General features: G+C 35.2%; 1 protein-coding gene across 2 annotated transcripts in view; it reads left to right on the forward strand.

The window, feature by feature from the left end:
- Positions 1–12887, forward strand: part of LOC110033526 (protein ENHANCED DOWNY MILDEW 2) — a 94614-nt gene extending 81727 nt beyond the window's left edge. For both annotated transcript variants that reach the window (XM_020737542.1, XM_020737541.1), the window contains exons 16-19: positions 8551–8622; positions 10631–10749; positions 10843–10906; positions 11207–12887. In XM_020737542.1, the coding sequence (XP_020593201.1) occupies positions 8551–8622; positions 10631–10749; positions 10843–10906; positions 11207–12739 (1788 nt within the window). In that variant the 3' untranslated portion in view covers positions 12740–12887. The remainder of the gene's footprint in view (positions 1–8550; positions 8623–10630; positions 10750–10842; positions 10907–11206) is intronic.
- The last annotated feature ends 7758 nt before the right edge of the window (positions 12888–20645 follow it).

The following is a 20645-nucleotide window of genomic DNA, read 5'->3' on the forward strand; positions in this document are numbered from 1 at the left end:
AATTCACAAAAAAGTGACTCATTTCAATCATCATGAAGAAATCTGGAACAACAACATTAAGTAGCGACTGATGAAGAGGAAAAGGGGAAGTGGAGGAGGATTTATTGGAGATTGGATTGATTTAATTTCAGTAATTGTTCCTATTTCTATGCAAATTACAGTAGTACTGATTTTAAATCAACGATATTTCTTAAACTACACAATTTAAGAGGGCTCTTATTTTATTAATTTATCTGCCCATAATAATGAAACTCAACTTTATACACAAACTTTTCCAAAGCTATTTCAATATATTTCTTTTTGCTAGGGTTGGCAAAACCAAATAAGGTTTCCTAGATTTACTGACCATATCCATCAGCATTCAATGGTCCAGATTTTCTCTCTTTTTTATGATAACTATTACGTTTGTGTTTGATGGGTTATATGTATGACATGTTTTACACATGTTTGACACATTCAAAATTATATTTGAGGTGCTTAAGTTCAAATTATATCTAGACATGACCTGCCGACTTTACAACAATATAAGCATGGCCTTATTGTGATATGGCTTTACATTGAGAGGAGGTTCCATGTCATCGATTTTGATATTAACATCCTTGACACCCCTAATCTTTTCCTTTTTTGATATCGAAATCATGATCATGTGTGATCTAATTGACCGTCTTTTTAAAATGGCTTCCCAAACCACCATCACTAGGAACATAGCAGTTTATACTCAGCGCTATTTGCCATCTCTTTTCTCACTCTCTTTTATTTTGTGGAGTACCTTTTTGTAAGGGAGACAATTATGCAAAACTAGCTTTTATTCACAGCTTTGTTTCAATATTTGTTTGATATTGTCATATAGAGACATTTATAATGTCTTCCCTCGATATCCACCTTTTTTTATTGGCTAAATTCTTAGTTGACAATTGTAGTTATGAAGTTAAAATCATGTTGTCTTCTAATAAATTTTTTTTTTCCTTGCTCATCCTTTCATATTAATTTTTTCTAATCTTATTGATGCATTTTCCAACCTACATTATATACAACCAACTTATTTATGTATTATTCATCTCCTATTTTTTCTTCTACCTTCAACAATTCTTAGTCATACCATCCATCTCTAATTTTAGCGATTCTAGTTTTTTTGCTCCATGCCTTCCACCACCATGTCACCTTAATTTTTATTATTTTCTTAACAAAACAACAATAAATTTTAATATAAAACAAAAACATTTTAGTTTCTTCTTCCATGCCCGCTACCCTTTACCAGCATGGAACTCACTTTCTTCGTTGATGGGGTCTCCACAAAGGTTTAGTGTTTTAATTTATTTGAGAATTTCTTTTTTGTTTTGAAAAAAACATCTTTTTTTGTCAAATCCTCTGGCATTGGATTTAGTTATTGAGGGGTTTGAGAAAATTGGAGGGGTATCCTCCCTCTAAAGGGTTTAGGCTTAGTGTACTAGGAGGTTTTAACTAGTGGTTATGAGTCTACTCTATGGAAAGACTAGAATATAACTTCTGAAGCTAGAGCATTTCTAAGATGAAATTTAAGCATGTGGGTAATAGAAGGTCATAGTAAAAATGACACTTGAAGGTAGAGTTGTAAAGAATCCAGTTGAGCAGACTACTATATTGTTTAAATTTGTTCATTTATTTTCTTATCTAGTTCGTGTTAGTATAAATATGGTCCTTGTTTGAAAATCTTGTTTAGTATATGTGGAATTTATGAGGAACTTTCTTAGAGGAAAAGTTCTCTTTCTCATTAAACTAATATAAGCAAATAGCAAATATATACAACTCAGACTAACCCTAAAGAAGAATGATAAGAAGGAAAAACACTTGATAAGATGGAAAAAGATAAAAACACAACAATTGATAATTAAATAAGAATGATTTTTCTCCCTCAAATGTGGCAACAAATCTATGGTTTCCTAAATCGGGGTGGGCCCCATGTGGCTGACGGTTATACGCATATCAACACTTATGTTGGGTTGTATATGTCATACATTCCAAATATACTGTTGAGATCACTAAAGTGGTGTCGAGGAAGAGTCTTGGTAAGAATATCAGCAATCAGATACTTAGTAGGGATATAGCTTAGTTTGACAACCCCTCCCTTGACCTTCTTAGAGATGAAGTGTATGTTAATCTCTATATGTTTGGTTTGATCATGGTGTGCTAAATTCTTTGAAATATTGATAGCTGATTGACTATCAATGAGCATATTAATAGTGCTTTCGTTCTTCATGTGTAGTTTCACTAGTTATTTTTTTGGCTACATCACTTAAAAAATCCTTAGGGTTAGGGCACGATATCCAAATTTGACAATACTTGCTACCACAATTTTCTTTTTACTTTTCCAAGTTATGGAGCTTACTCCATACAAATGAACAGTAGCCCGTATTAGATCTCCTGTCAGCGAGTTTTCTTACCAAGCATGCATCCATGTAGATCTCAATGATATGGTTCTCAGCTCTCTTGAATATCAATCCATATCCTGGAGTTATCTTTAGGTAGCTCAGTATTCGAAAGACTGCTTTTAAATGATCATTCATTTGGATTGTTCATATGTTGGATCACTACACTCACATAAGTGTAATGTTGAGTCTTGTATCTGGAAGATAAATAAGTTTTCTTACAAGTCATTGATATCTCCCTTTTTCAACCGGGGTATTATCCTCTCCTTTTGTTGCCCGTCGATTGGGATCCATTGGAGTATCTATTGGTTTGCACCTGAACGCTTCCGTCGCTTTTAATAAGAGGGATATATTTTCTCTACTATATGACAATGCCTTCTTTGGATCTAGCTAATTATATTCCTAGAAAATATCTTAAAGTTTCAAGATCTTTTATCTCAAACTCAGAAGTCATTATTCTTTTGATTGTTTCAGTTTCTCTTACGCCATTTCTTGTATGAATAATGTCACCTACATATATTATAAAAATTGTTATCATACATTCTTAATTTGATTTCATAAACAAAATGTGATTAGTCTGACACTGATAATATCCATTGACAAAAATAGTCTTAGTGAACCTTTCAAATCATGTTTTGGGAGACTGCCTTAACCAATACAGTGATTTCTTTATTTTGAATACTAGTTCATTATTTGTGTGTTCTTTAATCCTGAAAGTATTTTAATATACATATCTTTCTCAAGATCTCTGTTAAGAAATGCATTTTTGATGACTAGCTGATGTAAAGGTCAGTCCTGGTTAATAGTCTATGACAATAATACTCTTATTATGTTGAGTTTTACTATTGGTACAAATGTGTCCTAGTAGTTGATCCCAGAGAACTGAGTGAACCATTTTACTACAAGTCTAGCCTTAACTACTCTATGCTCCCATCTACTTTGCATTTAATACTGAATACCCATTTGCAACATACAATTCTTTTCCCAGGTGGCAACCTTTTTGTGATCTCGGTATTATTTTTTTCAAGGTCAAGTATCTCCTCTTCCACTACTTTTTTCTAGGTATGGATAGGTAAAGCCTCTTTAATTGAATTTTGGACCTGTATAAATCTATAAATTATGAACAAAAGATTTGTAAGAGGATAATTTTCCATAGGTCTCAAATTCTTCTGTCGGGTGTTTTGTGCATTCGTGCTCTCCTTCCACTTAGTTCTCAGCATGTGTTGACCCAACTTCTATATTTATACTTGGGTTGTGTGGAGTTATTTCTGGTGATTTCCATTTCATTTTGCATATTGTCCTTTAAATGCTTATTGGGTATTTTCTTTCTAGTGTACAGGGAGTTTTTGGTTCTTGGTGGGAGCTGTGGGAGGATTTAGTTGGAGTAGCAAGTTCATTTTCAGGTTGATTTGTGATAGTGGGGACAATATTAAGTTCATTAAGGATATAAGGGAGGTGAGCTTGTGGATTCTTAATGGCACTCTCTCCAACTCTATCCCTGAACGTCAAATTTAAGGTAATATGGTTTGTTTTCGAAAAAAATGGCATTTATGGAACTGTAAAATTGTGTGTTTCCCAAGAGTAGCATGTGTACCCCTTTTTGTTTGAAGAGTAGCCCACAAAGATGCATTTGATTGATCTGGTATTAAGTTTGTTCTGGTGTGGTTGATGGAAATAAATAAAAGGGATGCGACAAAAATTTTTTAGTGATAGGTTAGAGGTGTAAGTCTGAATATGGGGGTAGGATTTTATGTTGGTTTTGAGAGGTTTGTTAAAATTTAGCACTCTGTGCATCCTATTTATGATTTAAGTGGATGTGAGAATTGTATTCCCCTAGAACTGTTTAGATACACTGTTAGTGAATAGAATTGAATGGGTCATCTTGAGCATAAGTTTGTTCTTTCGCTCAGTGTCAACATAAAAGCTTATATGAATGATGTCATTTTTAAATTGATAGGGGTTGAGAGTGGAATTGTGGTAGTCTTTTGCATTATTGGTTTTGAGAATTTGAATTTTTCTCTGAAATTGTGTGAAGATCATGTTGTAAAACATTTCAAATATGCTGACAGTTTTAGTTTTTTCTTCATGAGAAAGATCCAAGTGGTTCTGGTGTGATCATCAATGAAGGTGACAAAACAATTAGACCCATTTTTATTTTTTATTTTTGAGGGACCACCCCATTTATTATCATGAGTCATGGAGAAGAGATGTTAGTTTGTATTTCAGGCTTGATTACACTTGTCGAGTTTGTTTAACAAGTTAACAAGTTTCACCTTGATAAAAAGTAGACTTTTTTTTTGATAAAAAAAATGAGGAGATTTTTTCAATATAATAGTTTATGAATTTCAAGTCGAAATTGCCATAGCATAACTTGAATCTCATGAGAAACAGACTTGGATATAAGACTTGCTCAAAGGATTATGAATGATGAGATAGTTCTTTTGAAGTATCCATGACACATGTCAGCATTTTCAATCACCTTCCCCGAGTTCATCACTTGACATTGACACAAATTAGCGTGAAATTTAGTGACAATTCATGTCACGAATAAGTTTCCAGTTGTAGATAGTAAAGTGTAGGTAAATTTATCAACATAAAACATAGATTGAAGAATAAGATCTTTTGACTTTCACACTTCCTCTTTCTTCCACAGCTGAGAGGGAGCTATCTACAATTCTAACTATAGTTTGGTAGTTGCAAAAAAGTGAAGTATTCGAAAACAGTGATATCACCTATCATGTGATTAGATACTGTAGAGTTCACTATCCAAGGTTGATTCTTTTTTTTGAAAGCAACAAATGCAAATGGAAGGCTACCTTAATGTGTTACAAGACTGGTAGAAGGCTTATAATATTGTTCTAAAAGCTTTTGGAGAGCTTCAAGTTGTTCATTGTTGAATGGATTATATGCTCATGAGGCTTGTCTTCTTTGATGTTGTGTTGGTTTGATTTTCTCTAGCACCTTCGACTTTGTTGGGCTTCCAATCTGCAGACTTTCCATAAAATTTTCAATATTTTTGCGTCAGATGACCAAGCTTCTTGCAATGCTCACACCACAGTTTGTTCCTCCTTTAATTTGTTATTCTGAGATGATTTACGAGTCTATAATGCCGAGTGACAACATTTGATGCAATGAGATTACCTGCCATCATAAGTTTCTTCTCTCTCTCTTCCCTTCGTACTTCAGCAATGGCTTCACAAATTGAGTGAAGAGGTTTAGTTCCCATGATTCTTCCTCTTACTTCATCTAGTTTCTTGTTGAGTCCTATAAGGAATTTAAAGGTTCTCTTTTGTGCAATAATAGTTTGCTATAGAGAGGAGTTATCAACACTTCCATGTGTATGTTTCATACATATCTAGTTGGAACCAAGATCTACAGAGAGTGTTGAAATATTGAGTAACATCCAACTCACCCTGTCACAGATAATGCAATCTAGTTTCAATGTCTAAAAACTCTAAGATATTGTTAGAGCTTGAATAGGTTTCCCCTGTGACATCTTAGTTTTTTTTTTTTGGTCGTTTTGGAATTTCTTTCCAAGTTTTGGAATTTCTTTCCAATTTTCGTGGTCATGGAGTTTACAAGCCATGACATGACCATGTGATCTTCAATCTTTCATGTCCGTTGTTTAGGATTGATAATATTGGTGCAGGATTTTTTTGGTGAGATGATATTTTTAATTTTAGAATTGATCATATTTTTCTTTATCACAGAGCATATGAACATAGATTGAGACCATAGAGGAAATTATTACCATGTCGTTGTGATTGGTGATTTAGGAAGAGATTTCAGATGCTTTAGAACCAAAAATCCTAGGTTTGAGTACATAAGTAATTTCTAAGGATGAAGAAGCAGCTTTCATGCTGTATTTGGTCATAAGAAGGTGTTGGTAGGATGGGGCTTCAGTAGGGATTGTCTGTTGTCGACACAAGATTTCCTCTTGAGAGAGATCCTATCTGTTGACAACACAGGATTTCTGTCAGCGATAAAAATTCTCTATTGTCGACACAGGATGTTCACGAGAGAGATGAAACAGTTGTCGCTAGAGGTAGAATTGTCGTACGTTGGAGGGCTTGTAGGGAGATACTTCGACAGAGAAGAGCTAGAGCTTTTTTTCCAGGCTATGATACCATGTAAAATTCGGGAGGAACTTTCTTAGGGAAAAACTCTCTCATTGAACTAATACAAGCAAATAACAAATATATATGACTTAGGCTAACCCTAATATAATTTGAGGGAAATTCAAATCATCATGATAAGAAGGAAAGAATTTAAAATGCAATAATGGATGATTAAGGAAGAATAATTTCTCCCTCTCAAAGCCCACAATTATATGGATATCAACAATATATTTGTTAGTTTTCTAATCAAATTTAAGCCAAACTTGAGCATTAATCAAGCTAATTAATTTTAATTTTAATGTTAACAATTTGAACCTGTAGACTGATTACTAGAAAATTTAATTCATATATTTTAATAAAAATTGACCTCATTTATTCCTTAATTGTTATTTTGTTGCTTGGTGAAGCTTAAATATTAAAAATAAAATGTTTAAATTATAGAAGAAAATAATACAATAATATAGAACAAGTCATCAAACAAAAAACTATGCCATCATCAATTGAATTTTTATTGTGTTCTTAGTGATCTGCTCATTAAAAAAACAAATGAGCATGTTCATGAACATAAATGAACAAGTGATTTGATATTCAAACCAAAAACATAAATGATCAAGTGATTCGGCGTTCAAATTAATTAATTAATTGTATGACAAACTTCTAAAATTATGCTTTATTTGTTTAATTTTGTAAATAAACGTCATAAACAAGCATTCTATGAGGAAACATTGAATTGTTCAGTGAGTGCACTCTTTCGTTTATAACCTACTTTGAGGATCAAAATTGTGAGTTCTTTACAAATCCTGGCGTTGGTTACAAATTATCTTCAATTTTAACTTTATTAAGCTTGCTAATCTTGTCGAACTTTATGAGTGCAGAGAGAGGGTTAGACTTGTATTCTTTTTTTTCTCAAGCTACCAAAACGGCAAGGTTGGGCATTCAGATGACACACCATTCAATTTCCCAACCTACCTCTACAAAGTTATTAACATATGACGGTTATGTTTTCTTTTTACATAGCTTTTTTATGAATGACAAATATTCAGTTGTGAGAATGATATGTCTTAACAACCATTTAGTTGATATGTGTATGCGCTCAGAGCAACACGTGATACTTCAAAGGTTTGAAATGGATGGGTAAATAGCTCAGATGTTCATGGTTATGAGTAAAATTTAATATTTCAACGTTTCGCTCATGATTTGGAGACTTGGAGCAAGCTGCAGATTTAATTTTTGGAAGATTTACATAAATAAGACCCAATTCTTATGTATTTACATATCTAACACCTAAAAGTTAATTTTTAGTCGCTCAGGAAAAAAGGTTTATTTCACTTTTTCAAAAATAAGTGTAAGAAAGATTTGGGCGGTATAAATGTAAAAATCAATGTTTGTGTTTGATATATAATTACATATGAATTGGTTGGTATGTATGTAAATGCCTCTTAAATTTTATTTGACTACATCGATATCGTAGAGATGCATTTATTTCATCATCGACTTTTGTTTATTGTTTACTGTAGTTTATTTCTTATTTTTTTATGGCATTACAAAATTAATGGTTTGAGATGGAGTTTTAAAGAGATTCGGATATGTTTGCCAAGCTGTTGGTATAATAGATACTATTTGGAACAAAATGAGGGCATATTGTGAAAATTCAGGCCTTTGTCTTGTCAAATCTCTATATGGTAAAGTTCATCTTCCATCTTCTAGGGACTTTGTTGCTTACCGTTTAATTTATCTACTTTTCGAAGTTTCTTTCACATTTTCGTTGTTTTTTGCATCAATATCAGCTATGCGGTATATCTTATGTAAAGAAAAGCTGTCATGTCAAATTTACTTTTATATTTTTCCCAAATATTAAGTTATCAACTAACAGCAAAGCACAAATTTTACGTCTGTTTTTTTTTTCCTTATATCTTTGATTTTAATACAACACTTTATCATTTTATTGGTACTTTTGTATCCTTTTACTACAGTGACAATTATTTAGTATCTCGAGTTTCTAAAAGATCTCTTCAACTGTCGTGCAGAATGATTTCAACTTTGAGATGAGAGATTGGATGACAGTTCGACCTGATGAATTACCAACTGGGTCAAGATTGGTATGAAACATTACGTGATTTCATTCTTGTTTTATTTCACTTTTGTTAAGTTTTGTTGATGCTGCCCTTTGGTTAAGTGAAATAAAACGACCATTCTCACATGGAAATAAAAGATTTTCCACAAATTGGTTTTAGTCTGATTTAGTTTCGTTTGAAACTTTAAAATTCATTTGATTAGATTTTTGCTCAAAGTTCACGCCGCCCAATGCAGTTATATTTTAAGGCGTATTAACTTTAGCAGTTACCGTAAATTCACCAAACACAAATTAATGCTGCCCTAAGTTAAATCCAGAAATTTCTCTCGGGTGACAGTAATCCCGGATTTAATAAATCTGATGTTGAGGTGGATTTAAGAGTGGCTTGTTGCGTATCCTCAAATCCTGAAAGCAAATGCCAAACACGTGTTATTTATTTAACTGGATTTAATTGAAATAATACCAAATGCAAATTTGGATTTAAAAATACTGGATTAATAAATCTGGATTTATCAGATTTAGTAAATCCTACTTAACTTAAATCCAAGATGCAGGCAAACACCCCCTTGGCCCATCTAATTAAAATATAAGCAGTTGATCTCTAATTTATCATTTATAAGATCATGTTGAATCTACATCTGTCTGCTGGATTGTGCCCAAGGAATAGACCCGGATTTCGGGTGGTGAAGAAAGAGAGGAGAGAAAAAGAGCAAGGGTTGTCCCGTCAGGGGCAAATAGGGATGGTCCACTGGCTCATCGACCCCTTTTATTCCACAGAAGTCTAGGTTACAATTGAGGGAGAAGAGGAGCAAGCTCCCTACATGAGTGTGAGAGAAAGAGCCTAAAGTGATCCGTTTACATGCCAAGGGGTTCTTTATTTATAGAAGGAAAAAAGGGGGAGGGGGAGGGTCATGAGGGGTACTCTAGTCTTTTTCCTGCTTGAACCGGTCCTTCTGGAGTACTTTCTTGTTGGATTCGTCGGCGTCAGGTGGCCGGATGACGAATAAAATTTCAAATTTTTAAGTGTTAGATATGTAAAGATGAAGGTTTTGGGCATATGCTTATAAATACCTACCTTTTAGCTATATGTGTTTATAAGAATTGAGTGGTATGTACGTAAATTTTTGGTTTGAGAGGTGGCTGGCCCCGATTGGCTTACAGGTAGAGCAGCAAGGCGGTCAGCAGGAGGGGGAGGTGATGGCCAGTGGGTGGCCGACCAGCTAGCTAGGTGGGAAGATTTGGGTGTTATCTATGTAAATTTTCTGTTTTCAAGATTTTGGCCGACCATGGCTAGGCGGAGCAGCAAGGCGGATGGCCTACTGGAGGGGGAGGCTGGCAAGGTTTGGTTGTGCATAACAGATTTGGGTGCTATTGTATGCAAAATATCCTTTTTATACGACCTAAGTGGCTGGCCCTGTAGGTCCGTGGCTGGCACGTCTCCAGCGGTGGTGATCCCTTTGGCTTGGTGAGGTCATATTTTTGGGCTATACAGATCACTTTATAGCTGCTATTATACATAAATTAAACCAAACGAAACTGACTTGATAAATTTTAAACAAAACCGGATCAAACCAAATTATACATTTTCTATTTTCCCATCCTAAATCGAAACTGGAATGATATAGTTTGGTTTTATTTTCCATCGGTTTGGTTTGGAGCCAAGCTGCAATTTATGATCTTGGTGAATATCTTTTTCTACATTATCTGAGGAGGCTTTTAAAGTTTTTGGAAGCTTCTCCTTATCAATTATGTGATAGGAATTTTGAAATATTTACTATTACTATTATTATCTATAGCTTTATGTAGTCACTGTTTTTTTTTTTAATGGGCGGATGGTTTTATTCTATTTATGTTGGAGATTGTATTTTATTTTGAATATTTTGACTGTATTTTTAGGAAAAAATATCTCTAGCTTTTTGTTTTTTTATACCCCTTTATAAAGTATTATTTGGAATTGCTAAACCTACATCTCTGCTGCGGAATGTAATATTGGGCTTCATGTGTGTCTTAATGACTTTTGGCATTCAATACAGATTATGGGCCTCAATCCTCCATTTGGATTAAATGCTCGTCTGGCGAATCAATTTATAGACAAAGCTCTTACTTTCAAGCCAAAGCTTCTTATTCTTATTGTTCCAGAAGAAACTCGGAGGTCCATAATTTCTGCTTTTTTCTTCCTCTCTCATCTTGAAGCTATTTTGATCTCAGTGTACGGTTTGCTCAAGTCCTTCTTGCTTATTATCAGGTTAGATCAGAAGAATCCACAGTATGACTTGATCTGGGAGGACCGCGCAACCCTCTCTGGGAAGGTATTCTGTGTCCACTTTATTACTTCTTTCTATTTTAGGGGCATTTATATACAGACCACCCCTATCCTAGCATTTTACTTTTTTTTTTTAATATTTATGCCACCGAAATCTTTCATATCACATCAAAAATATCACTATTCTTAACTTTAAAAAATGAATAATTTTTTCAATGCATAGATAAGATAAGATGGACATAGGAATTAAGTGTTATGTATGTAAATCTTCCTTTAAAGTTTAAAGTTTGAAAAATGACGTTTTTATGGTAAAATTTTCCTTGACCGATCTCTTATCTTCTTCCAGTCATTTTATTTACCTGGTTCGATCGATGTGCATGACAAGCAAATTGAGCAGTGGAATGTGAAACCGCCAGTTCTCTACTTATGGAGTCGCCCTGACTGGACATCAAAGCACAAGAGCATAGCTTCGATTCAAGGTCACACGTCCACGCTCCTACCATCTCTCGTCCACAAAGATTCTCAAACAAATAGCGGAGAAGAAGCTTCTATAGCTAATAGGACCACGGAAGAGAAGCACAAGAAGGATGCTAATCAAGGGGACAAAGAAAGCATGCCGCTAAAGCAGAAGGGCCATGCATCCTCGGAGCCTGCCTCTGGATTTGAAGCACAAATTCAAGCTGAACGGAACGAAGAGAGTCCTGAACAGCAAGAAGCTGGCAGCAAAAAGAAACAAATCCAGGAAAGACCCAAGAAGAGGGAAGCTGGTTCAGTTCAGAAAGAAGAATCAAGTGGGAGAGAAGTTCCCAACAAGCAGCAGCGTTCAGAAGAACGGCCTGAGAAGAAGAGTGCTGTTCCAGGGGGAAAGGATGACAAGCCAGACCCAGGCAAAAAAAATTCTGAGCAAAGCAAGAAGCGGAAATCTTCGGAATCGCGCAAGGATAATTCTGAAATGTCTAAGGAGGAGCAAAAACATCCTAAGAAAGTGAAAGGAGGAAACTCATCAGAACATGGCGTGAGCATTTCGCCACCTGATAGAAGGGAGCCAGCAGATCTTTCTGTGACTAAGTCGGGAGCCTTCGAAGTTCCTTTTGACAGGGGAACCAGTCATGGCGCATATTCTGGCTCCGGAATCGAGATGAGAAATATTTCTTCGGTTGGGCGGCCTTCCAGCATCCATGACGATCCAGATCTGATTCCTAGGAGGTATAACAGCGCAGAAAGGGATAGCTTCTACATGAACAGCCCCCATGGCCCATCTGTAACCGAGGCTTACACGGATGAAAGGCTTCGGGGTTATAATACTATAGACCCTTTCAACCCAAATCCCTATGCGAGAAATGGGTACGGAAGACCTGATTCAGATTCAAGAACGCAATCTAGAACTTACGGTTTGCAAAGCGACGAAGTCTCAAACAGTTACGGAAGATCCTCTGATACTGATTCAAGGCCGCAGTTCGGAAGTTACAGTCTGCATGCTGAAGAAGTCAGAAATGGTTATGGAAGGCCGATCGAACCAGAAGGACGAACACAGATTAGATCTTACGGTCTTACTGACGATGCGGATTTAGGGAACAGGTACTCATTGGGAGGTTCGGGATCTCAATCACTGGGGCAGCCGAGTCTGTACCCTTCGTCTTCTTACAGGTTCCTAAGTCCTTCTCCAGAGGCATCAGCTATGCAGAGATATGCGCCTCAGCTTGATGAGATGAACCATTTGAGGGCTCAACCTATGAGTCCCGGCATTCCCTTTCCTTCCAGGGTTAACATCCCACCGGATTCTTTTGGCTTCGCACCCGGAGCTGCTTCTTCATATCCAAACCATCGCTCCTTTGGTGGTGGTGGTGGTGGTGTTGGTGGTGGTTGGATTGATAATTGATGCTTCTTACAGATTTTTGTGCTCTGGTATCATAGTTTTGGACTTGTTGGAGCTTGTATAATGCCTTTTAAATTGCTGGATTTCTAACGCTGATATTTCCCGAGGAACTTTTTTATAGTAAATCTTCATGAATATTCTTAATTCCCTATTATGCAGCTAAATATTATTTGTCTGAAGCTGTTAAATTCCATTTTTCTTTTAATTTAATTTTGGCCAATGCTGGTTCTTGCAGTTGCTATCTGAATAATTGTTGAAACAGTTTTGTATGGAGTATAAATAAGTGAAATAATTATATCAGAAAGATTGGAGTACGTATTTATTGAATAAATATTGTTGAAACGTATAAGTTTTGTGTAGAAGGATTAAAGTTAAATAGCTGAAGTATGAAAATATAGAGTTGAAATGGTTGTGATTGGGGTTTTTGAATGAAAATCGATTAAACGTATTAGCATAGATATAAAGATTTGTGTTGAAGGACTAAAGTTAAATAGCTGAAGTATAATGTACATGCCCATTATTTCTCGTGCATTTAATACCAAACACTTAAAAGTGTAATTTTTACATAAATGCCACTTTGTCACTTTTTTTTTTCAAGCACAATAATGATATTTTTGATGTGGTATGAAGCATGTGAGTGGTATAATAGTAAAAAATAATGTTTGGGTTTTAGATATGTAAATACATGTAAATACATAGGAATGGCGTGAACCGCATGTAAATTCCCCTAAATTTCTGGAATAAAGTTAGAAGGAAATGGGAGATAGCTCTGCGAACTTAGAGATGAGTTGATTTCATTGTTTGAAAGATTTTTAAGATGAGTAGTGTAAAGAAGAATGGTGGAGGATTCCCTGAAAGAAGATTGTGGGACTCCTTAAGCTGACCAAGCCAAGCTAGCCGAGTAAAAATTTTGTGTGAGGATGGTCGATCGGTACCGACTAAGAATGCAGATGGAACCTGACCAAAAGGATGCCCAAATCTTTAACCAAGGGAAAGTTGACTTCATACGGAAGCCTATCATGTAGAAGAGACCACCTAAGGGAAGAGTCACTTTCACAACATTTTTCAATTATCAAATGGAGACAATTTTTCATCGGAAGTAAGATCTTTGAGCCAACTAAGTTTAGGTAAGAGTGTTGAGTGAATTGAGGCCAACAAGTAGAGTTTTATTTTCTTATGTATATCAACTATAAATCTTGAAAGATTTTTATATAAATGATTAGATACGACATTTGAAGAATAACTTATTATCCTGAGGGGAGGAAATTTCACCTTAAAATGGATCTTAATTTTCGATGATGAAAAGCTGTAAGATTTATGGGTATAAGGAATCGGGCGTCTTCCCTATCTTATAAGGGCAAAATTATAAAATAATTAAAACTAACCGAAGATTTAAAAAACCAATTAACCAAATTAAAATAATTAACCAAAAATTTCCTAAGACCCACCCTAAGCGCCTAACCCACCAAACCTACCCTCCAAGTCCAAACTCTAAAACCCAAGACTAAATCTTATGTTTAAGCCCAAGCCCAAATCCACCCAACCGAAGTCAACCCTCATACCCCCATGACCCAAAAGAGACCCGCGGAATGAAATAAAATAAATTAAAAAAAAAACCCCATCCAATCTAGTCCAAGCATTAAAGGACAAAAATCCATCATGGCTTAACCTAAACCCCTCCATATGGAACCCCAAGCCACCAAAACCTAAATTAAGTGGGGACTAGCTCTCGACAGAACTGAGCCTATTCACCAAACCAGGACACTTCCCAATCTCACAAGCTCCTCTCATGCCCCTTCCATGTCAGTTAGGGGAGCTCATACCCAAAAACTAAAAGGAGGAAGCCTCCATTCCATTATCTAAGACTCTTGCCAGAGCTCTTCTCAACCTCAACCAATGCCTCTAAAGGATCCTCAAGCACAATCTAAGCTCTCCCATGGCCATAAAAGGCCCTAACTCACAAGGCATGCAACATATCCAAACTCCCCAATTCCTTAAGAAAAAGTTTGCTTGCTGAATGTTGACCTCAATTTTGGTGAGGTCTTTTCTTCCTCTTAGTGCTTAGAATCTAGTCTTAGGACTTTTCTTGTGACTATCCTAGAAGTCTAGAGATGAAACACACCTAAATAAAAATTCAAACCATTTCTTTACTCTCTTTGAAACCCACATGGATGATAATGAACCTCCAGTACTTGGAAGGTTGAGATCAACATGTGAGGATTCAAAGGTTGAGTCCCCATAGGATTGTTGGATTTAGGACAACCCAGGGTAGCTAGGGCTTGGTCTTTCGCACACTCAAGCACATCACTACTTCCTACTTGTCCCAAAATCCTAAATCACACCCATTAACCTACCTCTTTTACCTTCTAAGAAACTCACAGGTATGGTCCCAAGCCTCTGGCCTTTGGTTTAGGTGGTTATGATCAATATGTGAAGGTTCATGAAGAGGTTGCCTTTTCGTTAGGTTTTGTCCCAAGAGGGTTAAGTATGGCTAAGTCCCATGAACAAATACCCCCAAACCCTAAATCATACCCAAATAACCAATTTTGGCCTTTTAGCCTCAAACTTTTTTAAAATTACCAATTTGCCCTTGAAACCCTAAAAATTCCAAAAATGACTCAAATTATCAATTTTCTCCAAAAATCATGTTAAACCATTCTAAACCATCCAAATTGATCAAAACACCTCAAAATTTCTAAAATTTCCAAAGTACCCCTAAACTTAACAAAATTACTAACTTGCCCCTCATGGCCCAAAAATTTCCAAAACCTCCCAAATCATTCCAAACCTCCTCTAAACCAATCCCAATTGACCATTGGGCCCAATTTGACCAAATTGACCAATTTTAACTAAAATCCCAATTTTGCCCCTAAATACTTCAAAATCTCTAAAATTACTCCAAAAACCTAAATTCTCCAAATTTGCTTTAAATGTCCCCAAAATCAATTTGAATCACCCAATATATTCAATTATGCCCAAATCCACCAAAATTTACCAAATTGCCCCTAAAGGCCCAAAACTCCCAATTTGCGCCCAATTGATCAAATTGTCCCCCAATTTTCATCCAATTCACTCCTAACCTACCCAATTTCAAAGTTCAATCTCCATTTCAATCAAACCCAAGCCCAATTTGATTAGCCCATGGTTAACTTTGATTTAAATCCTTCATGCATACTTTAAAAGCTTATTCGCATAAATAATTTTCAAAAGCCCAAGAAATTAACTTTAAAAGCCCAAATTGAACTCACATGAAAAAAATTCCTTCCTCATCATCTCATTTTAATTAATTATTCATCATGGGCATCATAACAATCATACCATGCACACATAGGAACTTTTATCCAAATTCGGCATGATGGCATCTTCTCCCTAAAAATTTCATAAAAATAAATTTCCTTTTCCATGAAAGTTCCCCATGACATCATAAATGGCATGACACATCCCATGGAACCTTCCATGGGCATAATTAATGTCGAACTTACCAAAAATGGCAAAAGGAGGTGATCGTACTCTTCTCCTTCATTGGGACTTTCCCTCTTCATGATTTATTTAAACCTTTGCTTCATGACCAAGCCAACCATTTAAACTCACCCAAACCTTCCTTAGGGTCATTTCAAGGGTTTGAACCCAACCTCCCTCCTTCATTGGGACCAGACTTAGCCACTTGACCAAGGGTTTGAACCCAACCTAGCTCACTTTTCCTAAATCCCATTTTTCCATTGGTTCTTCACATTGGAGCTTACCTAAAACCAAATTGAGATGACCAATCAATCTTCCCGACTTTCTTGAACTCAGAGGTGACTTGACCTTGGCCAGTTGACCACCTCAGCCGCCAGAAAACCCCATGCCAGAGAGCTTTCCCAAAGCCAAAACCAAAAATTCTACCCACCTGAGATGGCTTAAGCTAATTGGCCATTGGAGCTCTTCTTCCCTCCACCTAAGCAGCTCCCCTTCCACCATGGCTTGTCCTGATGACAACCATAGTCTCTTCTATAAATATGAGACCCCCCAACAGCCAAAAGAGGAGAGTGCAAAAACCTTAAGCAAACTCTGCAAAAATTTCTCCAGACCCCCTAGCAGTCCAAAGAAGCTAATCCTACCATTTCCTTGCCTAATCCCCACTGCCAAAGCCTAATTTTTTCACCCAATTTAAGGGCTTTTGATTGCCATACCTTGAATTTCATCAATTCCCCAAATTTATGAGCTTTTGAGCTTCACCAAAGCTAGAGAGGAAGTTTCCCACTAAAATCTCCATCCCTAGAGCCCTCTGCCATAGAGCTAGACCAAGCCTGTGCCACCCCTCGATCGAGCACATACTCAAACCCAAACCCTGATCAAATTTGCAATTGGAAGAGGTTCGCCAACTCATAACAAAGTTCAGGAACAAATCTAATTGAGGCTACACCTATTGGACAAAGGTATGGATCAAAACACCCAAATTCAACATTGGTTTGGGCTTTTATGAATAAAAGTTTAATTTCATGAGCATGTAACCATATGGATGTGTTCGTCTCACCCAGATGAAGGTGTAGAAACAAACCCTGCATGATTTGGTTGGGAATTGAGGGAGAATATATATTTAAAAAATGAACGGTTTATGGGTTAAGTCACTTGGGAACGATGACCACGAGTCACTCGATCGCTCATGTATCGGACGGACATGCCAGATCGCACTAGATAGATAGATGGAGCGGTAAAGGCGGGACACATGTCGGCTAACTCAAAAGGTAGCGTCCAATAACGCGACAACATGTGGAAAGTTCAGAGCTACCGAGGATTGCGTGGCGCCGACGTGGATAAGTAGAAGAATAGGCTTTTTTATTTAATTAATTCAGAAAAAATAGAAAATTCATAACTTGGTGTATAAAAATCATAAAAATAAAATAAAAATACCCTTATACTCAGTGAACAGAGGAGAATCACATGGATCAAAAATAAAAATTATTTGACTTATATATATATTTTTAAATTTTTAAATACTCTAAATCTTATTTAAATCATAGAACATTAAATATTAATCATGATGGGGTAAAATTTGATGGGTTTACTCTCTCTGTGTTTAGGAATATTCTGTGATTTTTTTTGAAGTCAGAGAAAACTTGAAAAGTGGTTTTGGGAGTCACTTGTGACCAGGGACACCTAAAAAAGATAAAATTGACATTAAAATGAATAGTTCATTTTGGGCTATTTTAAAATTTTAAAATAATTTAAAATTTTGAAAAATTACAAAAATACAAAAATGCACTGAAATATTCCTAATTTTTCCTTGACCCATTTGGATCAATTAGATTATTTTTCCTAATTTTCTAAATAAAGATATTTTTTTTTAAATGCCTAAAAATGTATTTTTGCTAAAATAACTATAAAATATATAACAAATATCAGAAAAATATGAAATAACTTTCTTTGAGTTCTTTGAAGTTAGAGAGATCAATAAAAATATAAAATTGATTTTTCAAAATAAAATTTATTTTATATTTAATTAATCCTCAAAACAAACAAATAATTATAATAATTAAAATGTAATTAAAAAATTCATAAAATTTTGTGTGTGTTTCTCTCTGACTCCAAAAATTTTTTCAAGGACAAAAACTTTATTTTAATTGATTAAATGAATTATCCTTGAAAATTTTTATTTTTGGATTAAAATAAATATATAAATTAAAATGAAAATTGGAAAAATATGATTCCTTCTCTGACATCTTAATTAACCCATGAGAGATAGTTCAACAAGTTCCCAAATCAGTATGAATTGATTTAAAATTTTTTATGAAGATAGGAGCCATAGGGGCAAAATTGTAATTTCCACCCTTTCACCCAAATTAAAAATTTAGGATGGGTTAAAAGCTTAAAGGGCAATATTTTGATCCTAAGTGATTGAAACAAGAGGGTAAGAGGTAGAAACCAATTAACCCCACTTTTAAAGAAGAAATAACTATAATTATCCCAATTATGGAACATTGCAAGATGAAATTGGTTTGAATGGTTTAAATGTTTTGGACATAAGTTAGGAAGTCAATAACACACCAATCTAGAATCCACAAACCAATGGTTGAATCATAAGTTAATCTTTTAATTAAATATTACTAATTTGACCTCTTTCTTCAAAATTACGCATCTACCCCTGGTGTTTTTTGAGTTTTTAGTGAGCTAAGTTCAATATAAGGATGCTTGAGGATTAGTTGGAAATGGAACTATAATTAATCTCCATCAAACAATACAATCTCAAGCTTGCTTGTCCCCTTTCTCATGGGTTGATTGAAATAGTGAACTGAGCACTATTTAAGCCTAATAAACCTCAGGATGATTTATTCAACAACATAATAAGTTCAAACAAACTCGAGATAGTCTAACAAATTCTTAAGAGTTGTTCGGGCTATGCCCCAAACATTTTTATAATCTTTTGGACATTTTGAAGAACAATTGAAGTAATTGCGCTTTGTTCCAGAAAATCATCCTTAAAACCCTTAGGGACTCACCAAGTTATGAATTATGGTCTCTTTCAAACCATTAATGCTTCATTAACACTTAGTATTTGTTCTTACTTTTACTTTGCAATATACACATAATTGTGAATGCTAACATTTAAACGGGAGCAGCGAGAAGATTACAGGTACACATTTACATTTTATTTTTTTTTTAATTTTATTTCTGCAATTTATTGTCGCTTTAATGTATTATGTATGCTTGGTTGAGATACTTTTCAAAAAACAAAAACAAAAATTTTCAAAATTAAGATGAACTTTTTTAATTTTAAACTTAAACAACATTTTCAAAAAAAAAAAACTAACAAACATAATATGTTCTTTTGAATTTATGGGAGTCCCTCAGATGAGGCAACCCACGGTTGCTAACGAGATCTCCCTAGATTAAATGAGCTTAACAACTCGTTTAGACTAAGTAAATTCAAAAGAAAATAGTGGTACCAAAACGAGGGAACCATGGGATCCTAACCGGTGTCGCTCTAATCTACTTCAACCCCCCCATAATATTTGAACAACAAAACTTGACATGAAAGCTATAAAACCTTTTGAACCTTATACCTTAGAACTGCCACTTCAACGAGGAGCTTGGAGCTAATACCGTTTGCAACATGACAAAGATGAATAAAAGAGTAACTTTGAGAGAGCAAACAACTTTACAATACCAGAACTTTCCTTAGAATTAAATAACAAGCCATAGGTCTTTGAGCTAGCCATTCTAGTATGACGTAAATCCTCAACTCATCTTTAGGCCTTTGCACAATCATGTCGTGCAATTTAAGTCCAAACACCTTTTAGGATTTCGGGGCTGCCATGCGATATGGTGTAAATCCTCCTATTTTCTTAGGCTATTTGCACTATCGGGTGTTGTGTGAGCGTAAGCACGAAATAATAAAATCGGCAGGATAGAACATCAAGTAAATCATTTCTAAACTGAAGTCAAATAATAGGATAACTTGAGAAGTCACTAGAGTTCTTTATTTAGATGAATGACATCCCCTACATTTCATCCATTTAGATTCCCAAAAATAATTGTTCATACTTGATCCAATCCCTTTTGAACTTTTAATATTCAGTTTTGAAATCCTAAACATTGAAATTCTTAAGAGCAAAACCACTAGTTTGAATCGAGAGTATTCTTAAGCGACCTCAATTACTTAAGATTGAATTAACTTTAGTGGCTTGCCTCTAAAGGGAACTTTAGAACCCAACTTAATGTAAAACCCATCTATTATTCCATATTAAATAGGAAAACTTGCCGACTTATATAAAAAAATGATTTGTCAGACCAAACAGATGTAAAAAATTCTTTCGTTTATTTAATCGAGCCTCACTATTCAATTTATGTGTCTACCCCTTCCGAATAGATGCATTGTTTGGTCGTGGTGCTCGTTTAATTCAAAATATCAAATAAAATATTCCTATTA

The sequence above is a fragment of the Phalaenopsis equestris genome, unplaced genomic scaffold (assembly GCF_001263595.1).
Source record: "Phalaenopsis equestris unplaced genomic scaffold, ASM126359v1 Scaffold001210, whole genome shotgun sequence".
NCBI classification, from domain to species: Eukaryota; Viridiplantae; Streptophyta; class Magnoliopsida; order Asparagales; family Orchidaceae; genus Phalaenopsis; species Phalaenopsis equestris.